The sequence below is a fragment of the Amia ocellicauda genome, chromosome 13 (assembly GCF_036373705.1).
Source record: "Amia ocellicauda isolate fAmiCal2 chromosome 13, fAmiCal2.hap1, whole genome shotgun sequence".
NCBI classification, from domain to species: domain Eukaryota; kingdom Metazoa; phylum Chordata; class Actinopteri; order Amiiformes; family Amiidae; genus Amia; species Amia ocellicauda.
The window spans coordinates 17,749,356-17,762,898 of NC_089862.1; the positions used below are offsets into that span (position 1 = coordinate 17,749,356).

Here is a 13,543-nt window from a genome sequence, read left to right on the forward strand (position 1 = left end):
CTGTCAACAGAGCATGCGCAGTGCTGCAAACAGCGAGTTTAGCGCTCCTGCACGCATGTGTTTGTGCAATTGTACGTGCTGAATGGATTGTTTCAAAAGGCAACTATACAAATTGTTCATTGAGATGTGTCTACATTAGTTACACTCACTATAGGATGTAAGTATATATGTACTCATATCATTGGGGGGCCTCTGTACTGCATAGCACGTTATCTCTGGTTAGTCTGAATTGTATATTCACATAATTATTACTAATTTCATTGTTTGCCGCCCTGGTTTATAGGGGAACATAAGTATATGTTTTGGGTCTAATGGCAATAATTGTAAATGATGAACAATGAATACATCTCCAGGAGGTGGCGATATTAGTACTTATTTTCTGGCGAATGCTAAAGGCAGCTGGAGTGAACATTATTCATGAGTAACGGTGGAGTAATACACTTGGTGATGATAATCGTCCTCATTGCTTTGAAAAGTCTGGACATCTCTCTGGTGGTCTTCTCTGTCCCTGACCTTCAAGGAAATGTTTTTGGGGACTTCTCCCCTCATGTTTGTTGGGTGGTCTGAAAATTGTTTCCATTAGTTTGATCTCTGTAATGAAAACCTTTTTTTTTTTTTTTAAATCAACCACCCTGTTTTTTAGTTTTTTTTCTGCTGTGTGTTTTGATTATTTTCTTACTCCGTTCTGCAGTGCTCCAATATCGTCTGATATTCAGTATGATTGGTCTGTGTGTCTTACTTCTGATGCCTACCTGGGTCTCTTCTTTCTTCAAAGTAGCCTTATTTTAAATAGTACTGTTTTGACAATTCTGATTCTGTTTATAATTTTCTGGTTTTAACATTTACTACAATGATAATGACTTCCCTGATGTCTATTAAAATAATCTCTTGGAATGTCAACGTTATTAACAATCCAGTTAAAAGATGTAAGATCCTATTGCATCTGATTGTGACGTGGCCATGCTACAGGAGACTCATTTATGAGATGATGAATAAAAAAAACTTAGGCAAAGATGGGTTGGTCAAGTTTTTTTTTTCCTCTAGTGAGCGATGTAGCAAGGGTGTTTGCATATTGGTGGGTAGCAGGTAGCATTTAGATTAACTGAATTACTGAGAGATGATGAAGGCAGATATGTTATTGTGTCAGGTCTCTTACATAATGAAATTTGTTGTAAACTTTTGTAAATATGTATGCCTCTAACACTGCACAGGCAGTGCAGGCCCTATTCTTTCTCATTTTTTGCAGATCATCCCCTGCCAATTTGTTGAGATCTAGCTGCAGATCCCATACTTGATTGCTCTGGGGCCCCACTCCCTTCTAATAGTTCTTCATCTGCATTGCTGGTGGAGCTGGCTGGGGCTGTAGCTGTAAGGGCTAAGTAAATGAGAGCGCTTTTAAGGAAGTCAAATAAGGGATGTTGTTTTGAACATTTTACTGCTTCTGAGACCGATTAAAACTTAATCAAGCAATTTTTTAGTATTGTAAACTGTTAATTGGGCATATTGTTCTGTATGACAGTGATTTGGAAGAGGGTAGGCAGAAGTTTATCATGAGAATGTAAATGCTTGACCTCATTCCGGCGCTTATTCAAGACGCATCTTTTCTGACAGTACTTGTAATATTAGTCCTCTATCCCTGCTAGATAGCACTTCACAGTTTTTATTATGCTTCTCGCGTTCTTGATTGTGTTCCTCCTTGCTCCCTTTCCCGTAGCCCTTGACTGTGACCCTACATCTTGACAGCACTTAGCTTTCACCGTCCAGGATGTAGGAAGTCACTTACTGTACTTTGAAACTTGGAATTTGTAAAATGTATTATTTTGAATTGCTGTTTTAGCTAAATTGAATTTGTAATGATTTATGCCTTGTACTTCACTGTATTTTTGCACTTTGTTTGCACTTATGTTGTAAGTCACCCTGGATAAGGGTGTCTGCCAAGAAATAAAAAAATAAATAAAATAATAATAATAATAATAATAATAATAATAATAATAATAAATGCGATGGGGTGAAGTTACAGGTTAAGACGTTTCTAGTTTATTTCAGCTGGTCAACCTAAATGTCAGAATCCCCTTTTGAAACCAAACTACAGAATTTATACACAAAAATGCTAAGATTAAGAAAAACACAGTAGTAGTAGTCAGAGATGTATTCAACACAGCAACCTGACCGGCCGAGTCAGACACACGTGTTTACAATCAATGCAAAGTAAGCAATGTACATGTATTATTTATTTATTATTAAATTCTCAATTTCTCTGGAATTACTTGAAACCCAGGATTGGATATAAAAGAATTTCAACGCCTAAATATAAGGGGAGACTTGGTGTTCCTGATTTATTTCTTACATCTTACAATGCTCATTTTCCCCTATCCTGGGGTTATTGGCAGGTATAACCAAAGGGTAGCTGGGAGTGTATCGAGAATGCCATTATAGCAGAATATCAAATATTGCTTTAACAACACTATGGTACACCCCCAAGCCCCCAACCTCCCCGAATAATGTTCTCCTGCAGTGTGGTTAAAATGTTCCATAAAAGGCTTAGAATACATGGTCTTTCCCTTCCTTCCTTTCTGGCACAAGCCCCTGCTCACTGCTGGGGTGAACATCCTCTATAATTATGAGTTGAAGAACTATAACATCTTGTCTCTTGGCCAGATTGGTAAGGGGAACAATATTTTGCCTTTTAATCAGCTTAAAACATGACCTGGGTGACTCCTCCTTTCTAATGTATTATCAGCTCAAATCTCTTACTAACAAAATATTTGCATCTGGTGTCAGTCTTGCTTCCAACCCTGATTTAGTAATATCTCTAATACAATCTAATATCTCTATACAATGTAGATTAGAACAAAATTTAGACCAGTCTTTTTCAGAATCTGTGGCCCAATGGAAAAAATAATGTTTAATATCCAAGTGTGTGAGGATTAGAATTATCCACTTGAAAATCTTACATAGAGCTAATATAACATCTTTGAGACTCTATGATGGGAGGGGATCACTCGGGCCTGTGCTGGCATAGTTGTGGGGAACATGATTCTCTCATTCACCTATTGTGGAATTGTCCACCAGTTAAGCGTTTTTGGTCAGGAGTTCTAGATGTTCAATCAGTCAATCACTGGATGTGGATATTCCAAATTCTTCCCTAGGCTATGTAATATTGTTTGAACAATCACATGTGCACTTTATGGTCCTAATTACAAGATTGACAGAATCCTATACTGTAGGCCACTGGTTTAATGTAATGAATACTATGCTCATTTATTATTTATTCATTTGTTTATACTTTCAATATTTCAATGTTTATTTGTTGATTTGATTTTGGCAGAAATTATCCTCCATAGGTAAAGAGTTTAACCCAATGAAAATCACTGTGGATCTTTAGCTTGGATAACATACTTTCAAATGGAATTTCCTTTCTTTTTAATTTCCCTTTTTTATTTTATTTATTTTTTTATTATTTTTCCATGTGAATCAAGTGTTGTATATTCATTCATGGCTGGAAAGTATTTTATTATTGTAAGAAATCAATTGAATATTGTGTTACATATTGTAATGCAGTTTTGGGTGTAGCCAAAGATCTTCTATTTAAAACAAGATAGTCAACTTCCCCTTTTCTTCTGTCTGAGCCACAATGCATTGTGGATGTAACAGAGTTCCAGGGGCGCTTTTTTTAAATCTATATAATGTAAAACCTGCCTCATTTCATATTCAAAGCATTAAAAAAAAAGCATTTTTTAACATGATGCACCTTAATTGTATTAGAGACTCCTTCTTAACATATACGCATTATTTCAACCAGCAGTGTTTTCACATGACATGACAAAAACGCTTTATGTCTCTAGGAGCTGGCTCATGCATATTCATGAGCACACAAATGCTGAGGCAGAGATCCCCGATTTAGGAAGCGGGGTTTATTATCGAAGACAAGTCACAGATTGGTGGTGATTCAAAGAAGAAAAGATAGTATATGTCGCAAATCGAATGCCACGGTGTTCGGTATTTTAAGTGTGGCAACACAACCAATACAAATAATAATCTATTTTCCGTCTCTGCTGGATATTCTGTACATTTTACTGCAAATAAAATACTAATCTCTTGGAAGTGTTCGGTATTTTTTGTATTACTGTTTTGTTTTTATATATGAAGACTCTGTATAGGAAGTTGAAGAAAGTGTTTTGTGATAATTATATAATGTTTTATATTAATACTACCATTAGAAGTAGTTTGTATACAGACTGAGCAGATTAGATTTAGCAGGACAAGTAAAGCGTCAACAAGGTCGATTTGTTAGAAACTCCTGTCAGTAATGAAATATTACACAGTGCTGAAATAGCCTACAGATGTCTGCTGTGAATTTGTTTATGACTTAATCGTTTCTCCAGATAGGCAGAAATTGTTTCTGTTAATGAGCGATTGACACTAGGTAAATGACGACCATGGGATCGCATCTTCCTAGTGCACATCAAAGACAGACATCTGCTTTTTGTATCCATCACCTCTTCACGGGAGGACAGATCGTAAACGGACCCGGACCTGTATCTTCTGATTGGATGAACGGCCATAAGATGTTACATCATTTTCCTATAAAGCTGTACTCATGTGTGTAAACATTAAGTCTCACTGAAGGAATTATTCACGACGTGGGGCTTCCGAGCAGCTCGATTAAAGTTCTATTTGCTTTATCTCCACGACTTCTCCACTTATTTCCCACACGGTTCTACAATATACATGGCAATAGTAAATAATAATAACCCACACGCTCTCTTATGTTTTGAGTTGCCGCCAAACTGTCACCCATCTATCGCAACCAAACCAGGCCTCGGGCTTGATGTACTCATGAATATTCATGTGCATGCTACTAGAGACAGCACTTTGGCCATAAAGCGTTCTTGTCAGGCCAGGTGAAGATACTGCTGGTTGAAATAACTCGTGTTAAGAAGGTGTGTCTATAATACAATCCAGGTGCACTGAGCTTTGAATATGAAATGAGGCAGGTTTTCCATTATATGGATAGGGAGAAAAGAGCCACAGGAACTCTTACTCCTGACGGAAGTTCCAGTGTTAAATAGGCGGAGTTGACTATCTTGTTTTAATAGAGGATCTTTGGTGTAGCAGTGAGTTGGTCATTTAAATGCACCATTATACCTATGTGATGATACAGTTGAACGCTGCACTTCAGGTTAATAATGGAAAACCCATGTTTAAAGGCTCTATTTGATCCTGTATTCATACATAATGCAGTCATGCTTTCTACGTTTTGTCACCTGAAGTACTCGTTCTGTGCAAATGCCCCGTGTTATTCAGTGAAGGTATGTTTACACCGATCAGCCATAACATTATGACCACTGACAGGTGAAGTGAATAACACTGATAATCTCGTTATGATGGCACCTGTCAGTGGGTGGGATATATTAGGCAGCAAGTGAACATTCTGTCCTCAAAGTTGATGTGTTAGAAGCAGGAAAAATGGGCAAGCGTAAGGATCTGAGCGACTTTGACAAGGGCCAAATTGTGATGGCTAGACGACTGGGTCAGAGCATCTCCAAAACTGCAGCTCTTGTGGGGTGTTCCCGGTCTGCAGTGGTCAGTACCTATCAAAAGTGTCCAAGGAAGGAAAAGCGGTGAACCGGCGACAGGGTCATGGGCGGCCAAGGCTCACTGATGCACGTGGGGAGCGAAGGCTGGCCCGTGCAGTCCGATCCAACAGACGAGCTACTGTAGCTCAAATTGCTGCAAAAGTGAATGCTGGTTCTGATAGAAAGGTGTCAGAACACACAGTGCAGCGCAGTTTGTTGCGTATGGGGCTGCGTAGCCGCAGACCAGTCAGGGTGCCCATGCTGACCCCTCTCCACTGAAGAAAGCGCCTACAATGGGCACGTGAGCATCAGAACTGGACCACGGAGCAATGGAAGAAGGTGGCCTGGTCTGATGAATCACGAGTTCAAGGTGTTGACTTGGCCTCCAAATTACCCAGATCTCAATCCAATCGAGCATCTGTGGGATGTGCTGGACAAACAAGTCCGATCCATGAGGCTCCACCTCGCAACTTACAGGACTTAAAGGATCTGCTGCTAACGTCTTGGTGCCAGATACCACAGCACACCTTCAGAGGTCTAGTGGAGTCCATGCCTCGACGGGTCAGGGCTGTTTTGGCAGCAAAAGGGACCTACACAATATTAGGCAGGTGGTCATAATGTTATGGCTGATCGGTGTATATTAAATGTATAGTAGACGTATTGCAACACACAGATCTAGTACTTGGGGGAAATCATTCAATAAAGCATTTCTGTCATTCCAGTCTGTGAAACTAAAACTAGATTGTATCACTAGATCTGAAATCCTTTGCACTAATATCATGTGTAATATATTTAACCACATAACATGGAAAATTGCATTTACATATAGGCTACAGTATATAGGACAGGAATGACAAATGCTTAATTGAATGACCTGGGGTAATGTAATGTACATATACATCTCTATACAAAATTGTATGATTAATGCTGAATATATTAAATCAGCTAACTTAAATATACAATGGGGGTGTTATGTGGAATCAAACCCACAATGCCAGGTTCGCAGCAGTGTTTTTTAACCACTATACCAGCAATAGTTCTGTGAGTCGCACTCCCTGGAGGCTCAGTCGGCCATTTACCGTGGAGCGTGGTGAAGTGGAGGCCAGAGGAGAGAAATGAACAGGATTGTGAGAGAACAACCCAGAAACTTTGACTTTGAGGACTCTTTTGGATTACGATTTGGATTGATTGCTGTTTTGTGTTATATGTTAGAGAAGCACCTGTTTTCACTGTTTAGTTAGGCTCAACCAGGAGCTAGGGTTTGGTTTTGGTTTTCTATTGTTTACTAATGATGGGGGAACAAAGCTATTTGAAGCATTGAACCTTTGAAGCTATTGTAGCTAAAAAAAAAAAAAAAAAAGGTTCACTGCATCAAAGTGCTGGATACATGCTCTCCATAATGACATCTGCTGGTAAATACTGTTATGCAGGAAGTCAGTCAATCAGGGGTGACCTGCTGCAGGTCATGCTTTATCATGATTCATCCTCCCAGGCCTTCTGGGAGGTGTAGTGCTGGACAAGTAGTGCTACACCCAGCACTACATTACAATATATTTTAGTATAGAATGTTTTAAATGAGTTGTGCATTCAAGAATCCCAATATGCTATTCACAATTTTCAGAAGTGATTAATTACCATTTACAAAGTTCGGCAGGATCCCCCATTAATTATATGATTACCATTACATTGAACATTTAATGGAGAATGTGCACAACCTATTCATTGTTGCTTTTGCTATGAAATGTGGTGTAACTACATCTAGTTTCAGAATTCTTGACCCTTACACATTGGTTATGTTAGATTAAGCATGTAACTGATGTGGAATTAGTCTGTTGCAGTTTCTTCGTGATGCCCGAGCATCTCACTATCAGGTTAGCATGACGGCCTGAAGGTTTAGCCTGCTCAAGTTTCTTCTTGACACCTGCACATCTTCAGCATGACGCCGTTTCAGCATCTCTAGCCTCTGACTGAGGGCCTCAGAAACATCTACCATTTCCTCAAAGTCCCGGAGCAAGGTCTCATTGCCCCGGAGGCCACACTGCTGCTCCAGCTTTAGGTTATCAATGTGCAGGTTGTTGCTGGCCTGCTTGGTCCTTGTGAGGATGTCCTGCTTGAATGCTACAGGAGCCTCCACCTCAGTAAGCTGGGCCTTCTTGGCCTGGTTCTCTACCTGAACGAACTGGAGCTTCTCTTTAGTAGGGGTAATGACCTGCACTGTGCTGGAGATCTTTCTGTGGACCTTTAGCAGCTCCTCGTTGCGTTCCTCAATCTTCTCATAGTATGGCTGGTTCTCTATCTCTAGCCGGTTGATGTCCTCGGGGTCCAGCCCCCTAACCAGCTTCTCCTCAATTTTCCTGGTCTTTTTAATCAATTTGATGAACTCCGGGTGCAAATGCATCAGCTCCTTCTCCAAATAATTCTCGTTTGCCTGGTCCTGCTCCACCTGCCTCATAGCAGCCTGTTTTCTCAGCTGTCGGCTTAGGCAAGACACTGCTGCTTCATTCTGGAAATCCATGAAGCCCTTCCATTTGCGGTCTACCTGGGCCACCTTCTTCTGGGACTGGGCTCTCAGCTTCTCAAGCTGATGCTGGAAGCTTTTCGATTCTGATTTGTGCTGCAGCACCAGTTTTGGAGTTTTAGCCATATACTTGATGTAGCGCTGCTCTTGATCTGAGAATGGCTTCTCCCTCTCGTGGCGGACCTCCTCACCTGTCTTTCTGTGGAGGTACTGCTCTAGCTTATGAATTAGGTAATCCTGCTGGATGATCTTCTGCTTTTCTTTCTGAAGTTCTCTGTATCGTTCCATGTATTCTTCATAGTTTACACACGGACCTTCCTCCTTGGCTTCCACCATCATAGTCTGTGCTTCCTCTACATGGTTCTCTCTTGGCCCAGGTACTGGGTCTGTCACAGTAAAGTCTTGAGTAAAGTCACTGTAATCCGTTTCCTCCTCTGCTGTGGTCTGTTCTGGGGTTTCCATTTTGGGCAACTCATCTGTGTTATCTGATTCGGTGATGGGTTCTGTCCCCTCTTCAACAGTCTCAAGCTTATCCTCCTCTGATTCTTCTATTGTAGTGAAAAAATAGCTGTCTTGTCTGTTATAACAACCTATTAAACCATTTTTTAATTTTGATGTCGAACTGTCAATAGCTTTGTCACGAACATCAATAAGTAACTCACATAGTGAGTTGTCTGACAGAAATATACTTCTGAATGTCTCCTGGATATGAGGCATGTAGATATTTGTTACGGTTGCCCTAGAAACCATTGTTGTTGATCTGGGTTGCTATAGAAACGCAGCCCTCAGCCAATGGCAGCAGCGTGGGCCGCACTCATGAATATTAATGAGCCGCAGCAGCTGGAGCGGCCTCTCTCCAGTACGCATGCGCTCCCCTCTCCGATTTTGTCTCATGTGAGGGCCAGATTGACAGAATTACAAATGCGGCTGCTGTGCTCGTGTAATAGTACATTTTAAACACAGTAGTATAAACATCCAATTGTTGGTAAAATCATCGCTATAAAAAAATCATATCAAGTTAAATGACTGGTGTAATCTATATTATATCTTGTCCTTGTGCATACATTCGTAAAACCACGCCCTCTTCAATCCAGAATTTCTGAACATCGTAGTACTATTAATTTGATGTCAAAACACAACCTACCCTGTAGCTGTTCACTTAATTGATGCTCAATCCCGTTTCCTCTCTTCGTTACCTATGCATTGAAATGTTTTGGATTGATTTATCGAAAACATTAACCCCTTTTGGTATGAATGTGGATTTTGAGTGCTTTCTATGACATTAACAGGATGCATGTATTAAAGGTATGTCATTAGGATATGATTTGCCTCTTTTTAATGTACCGGTTTTTGTATGAGACTCTATATTGGTAATTGATTGTTAAATAATATATTTGTGTGATCAAACAGCTGTGCATTTCTGTCTGATTTAATATACCTCTTTGTATCTTTACTGCAACCATGCAATTAAATTAATGTTAGTAAGTATTGCGAAAATAGTTAACTCTTTTTTTGTGATTGATAATTTGAATATCTTTTGAATGTAAGCTAAATACCAGCTTAGAGTTATACTGCAATTATGAAATTAGGAATTCCTATCAAACACTCAATATTTCTGTGTTTAAATGTTGATGCTGCGCTTGCGTTTCCCTGGATGGGTGTGATTGTGTGCATCGCAAGGACACCGTTGTGGCCCACAGAGCTAAAGCAATTTCATTTGCGTGCGTTTCACTCAGGACAGAAGCTGTTAAAAATGAGCATCTGTAGTTTTGCAGACTGCTGTAGTTTACGCGGCGCTCCCATTGCAAACAAGTGAAAAAACACGCTGGCCTCAGGAAAAAACGCTTTGGTGGACACACGGGCTGAGGCGAGGGGCTGAAGCTCGCTGTGTTTCTGTATGGTTCCCTGCCGGCCCCACCAGCTCAGCCCACGATTGCGCGTCCGCGTTCACTACGGTATGACCTTCATGGCTTGCCATACACGTGTCGTTTCTGGTCTGTTTACTTCCTGTTATTAGTGCCGTGGTGAACTGTGCATTATTATCCACGAAGCCGACAATAATATTCGGTTTATAAAGTTTGCAATGTAAAAGCATGTTGTTTTTTTGATTTATAAGTGGACCCATTGGCCCCCAATGAAGGGCCGCCGTTGTATATCCTCAATGTTTTATCATTTCGTCTAAACTTGTATTGCATTGTTTTGGTAATTTCACTTTGCAATACGCAGACAATCAAAACATTACCAGACATTAAAAAACAACAATGAAAACGCCAGCTGCCAAAAATGAACCTTTCTGCTAATTGTGCTAATGATGCATTGTCCAATTTGTAATCTTTAAAAGGAAGTGTTGTGCAGACGTTTTTTGTTTTTTTTTCTTCTTTAACCAGTTTGGTTCATGCTGCTCCACTGTGACATCACCAGGTTTCTCATTTCATTCTGAAAATCTAAATGTAAGATGTAGATGTAGATGTTTTACCCTGTGGTTGGGGCACGTGGTGCTGAAAACTCTTTGGGGGGTTTCCTTTTCTTTCCCTTTGGCCAGCCACCCTTCCTTTTCTGTGAAAGCAGATGAACCACAATATTCATTAAACAACTAAGACATATGGCTAGAACAAATCAAAACATTGACCTACCTGCCATATGGTGGTTTACTGTATTGTTAGAAGCCACTTTATACTATTTATAAAATCAAAATGTGATGGGATACAACTTGGTAATCTGTGCGTAAGTCTAAATTTGATTTGGTCTATCCCATATGCTAGTATATCAGTTGTCATTAATTTGTTACAATTGATTTGCCCCAGATGAAATGCATTAAGGGAAACCATTTAAAACTGAAACACGTTAAGATAAAATATAAACACAACTTTTTGATATGTTTAGTTTTAATTCAAACAAATCCAGTAAATTAAAAAAATGAATCTGCTGTAACTTTCTGTAATAAACCTTTACAAGACATGATTTTCCTTTCATATTACTGGTTGTAGCCTATCTAGCCCAATATAAAAACACTTACACATCTTTATTGTACAACCAATTTCTAAAGGGAGTGAATAAAACGAAAGGTGTTAAAACAGGGGATTATGACTATGGTGTAGGACATAGACTGACTTCAAATTGGCCTCTATGACATAATTATTCCTATGCCATTAATCACACACTGAATAATGGACCTCTAGGGAAGGAAATATACAAATGACCACTAATTGTCTGGAATTGAAATACTGTTACATACCTTTGTCTCCTTAGTGTCACACTGCTTTTCTTCTTGCTGCCCATCCAGAATGATATTGTGCAGTGGCTGTAGGGCTGACGTTAAAGGGTGGATGGGCACCAGCTGAGCTCCCGGAGGCAAATGTGTTAACCCATCGTCTGACAGCAGAGGCTGAGAAGGCACTAAGTAAAAACACATACCATACTCCAGCATTGAACCAGGAGGAGACCAAATTGTAATCATATTTGTAGGACTACTTTTACTCTGTGGAGCTTCCAATTACCCTTCCAGGCACTGCTTATAATATTTTAAAGATGGCACACATTCTAAACATGCACTAAAATTACAATTTATATTTTAATGGGACATTCTTTAGTCTTTTAGACATACATTTGACCCATAGCCAATACAGTCTGAAGAAACGTATATTTTTTTAGAGATTACATTTAAGATTAAAATTAATTGTGCTTAACAGTAAAATGCATAGTGCAAAGAGGTTCTTTAATAGGTTATACAATATACAATGATATCCAACCCAAAGCATAACAAATACTTGAGATGATCAATAGACTAAGAAGAAAGCAGTTCACTACTATGAAGAAACCTAATGGAAATATGTAAAAGCTACTCAAATGCTCTCACCCTCTGCCTGAAGTTCAAGATTTGCATCTGTGTTTAGCTGCCCAACATAAGAGACCGTGCTGCCGCTGGCATCTGTTGTCACACACAATATCCTAAAAAGAAGGAAAACAAATGCAAGCAATAATTAAGAGACAGAGAGGCTGCATAAGAAACATATTAAACTATTCTTAAATAGCTAAATACGAGCATAACCTGCACAAGTAAAAAGGTGACGCACTTCTCTCGTCACCATATCGCTAGGGGGCAGGTTTGCAAACTTTCTGGTCTAAAATGAAATATTTCCTTATATACTAATGTTGCTAAAGTGGTTTATTCTCGGCTACAGCTGTAGCAATACATTCATTTGTGTGCATATATTTGATAATATTAAAATAACTTGCATATTATGGACAACCGTAAAATAAACATTGTATAAGTGTTACTAATTGCTGTACGTCCATATATAGTAAGTGGTTATAATAGTACATTGGATTATAATATAATAGTAAGATTATAAAAGCTTTTGGTCAGATTTATATTGTGGTACTAATGTCAATTTTTAAAGTGCCCAACCAGGAAATACATTACACAGGGGGATGTTTACACCTGCCATTTGAAATGTTTGTTGACAACAGCATACATAACACTAACAGCAGGCACTGACTTATATAATCGGAAATGCAGACGATGTTTTATTGAATGAATGAATGAATGATCCAGGTACCTCTGCTGTCCGTCAACGTGCTGGACAGACACCGTGACGGGAACGCCGTCTATGAAGGCAGCCGGGTCAGGGCTCCCATCCCCGGCGTTGCTGCTGCCACTCAGTCCGACGATCGCTCCTTCCTCCCCGGCTGCATTCTCACTGAGCGCCCCCGTCTCCTCCGACTGAAGGTGCTGGACGGTAGTAAGATCGTACCCCGGTATTGAGGTGACCCCAGCCGGGGAGACCACAGTCATTGCACCCGTTGTCAAAGCTGGATTCAGGCAACTGTCAAGGTTCATAACGCGCCACACAGTTCAGCCATGCCCGGCTGCGAGAACAACAACAAGCAGGCAGGAAATCCAGTCGATACAAGATCTACTCAAACCACACTTAATCAGATTATTATTATTATTATTATTATTATTATTATTATTATTATTATTATTATTATTATTATTATTATTATTATTATTCCCCATAGCCTACATAGTTATCCTGAAAACAGAATACTGTAGCACTGTTTATTTAATACATCAGTAACTTAATATGTGCTGAACTCATTTTCATTTTTGACAATGTCCATGTTGTCTTGACTGACATGAAGATATTTGTTTTTCATATTGCATCAAATTAAACTTAAGAAAATGTTAACTGCCCCTTGCATTCATACAGACAAGGTTTCAGTTCATAATGCAGGACTCCACTTTAGGGATACATGATTACTGCTACTTCAAATTAGTCTCACACAATGGGATTTCAGTGTATTGCAGAATGTATTGGGATGAATGATTAAGTGTGCCTCTTGCTTTACATCTGAAAGTGAATTAGTTTGGTGTAACCTTACAATTCATGGTATTTGTACACAGACATCGATAATTTGCACAGCAGGGTATTTCCACATGTGC

At 39.4% G+C, this 13,543-nt stretch overlaps 2 protein-coding genes across 5 annotated transcripts in view; both read right to left on the reverse strand.

The window, feature by feature from the left end:
- LOC136766532 (SWI/SNF-related matrix-associated actin-dependent regulator of chromatin subfamily E member 1-related) overlaps positions 1 to 12,976 on the reverse strand; it is a 31,401-nt gene extending 18,425 nt beyond the window's left edge. For all 4 annotated transcript variants that reach the window (XM_066720054.1, XM_066720055.1, XM_066720052.1 and 1 more), the window contains exons 1-4: positions 12,657 to 12,976; positions 11,954 to 12,045; positions 11,333 to 11,493; positions 10,574 to 10,653 (exon numbers count right to left, since the gene is read on the reverse strand). In XM_066720054.1, the coding sequence (XP_066576151.1) occupies positions 10,574 to 10,653; positions 11,333 to 11,493; positions 11,954 to 12,045; positions 12,657 to 12,937 (614 nt within the window). In that variant the 5' untranslated portion in view covers positions 12,938 to 12,976. The remainder of the gene's footprint in view (positions 1 to 10,573; positions 10,654 to 11,332; positions 11,494 to 11,953; positions 12,046 to 12,656) is intronic.
- On the reverse strand, positions 2,023 to 8,814 carry LOC136766969 (cilia- and flagella-associated protein 184-like). Its single transcript, XM_066720945.1, has one exon. It carries the CDS (start codon positions 8,812 to 8,814, stop codon positions 7,447 to 7,449), a length of 1,368 nt encoding a protein of 455 aa, XP_066577042.1. The 3' UTR covers positions 2,023 to 7,446.
- Positions 12,977 to 13,543: the final 567 nt, after the last annotated feature.

What these genes read in the sequence shown, in the direction of transcription:
- LOC136766969 (XM_066720945.1), bottom strand. Translation starts at nt 8,814, where the DNA reads ATGCCTCATATCCAGGAGACATTCAGAAGTATATTTCTGTCAGACAAC.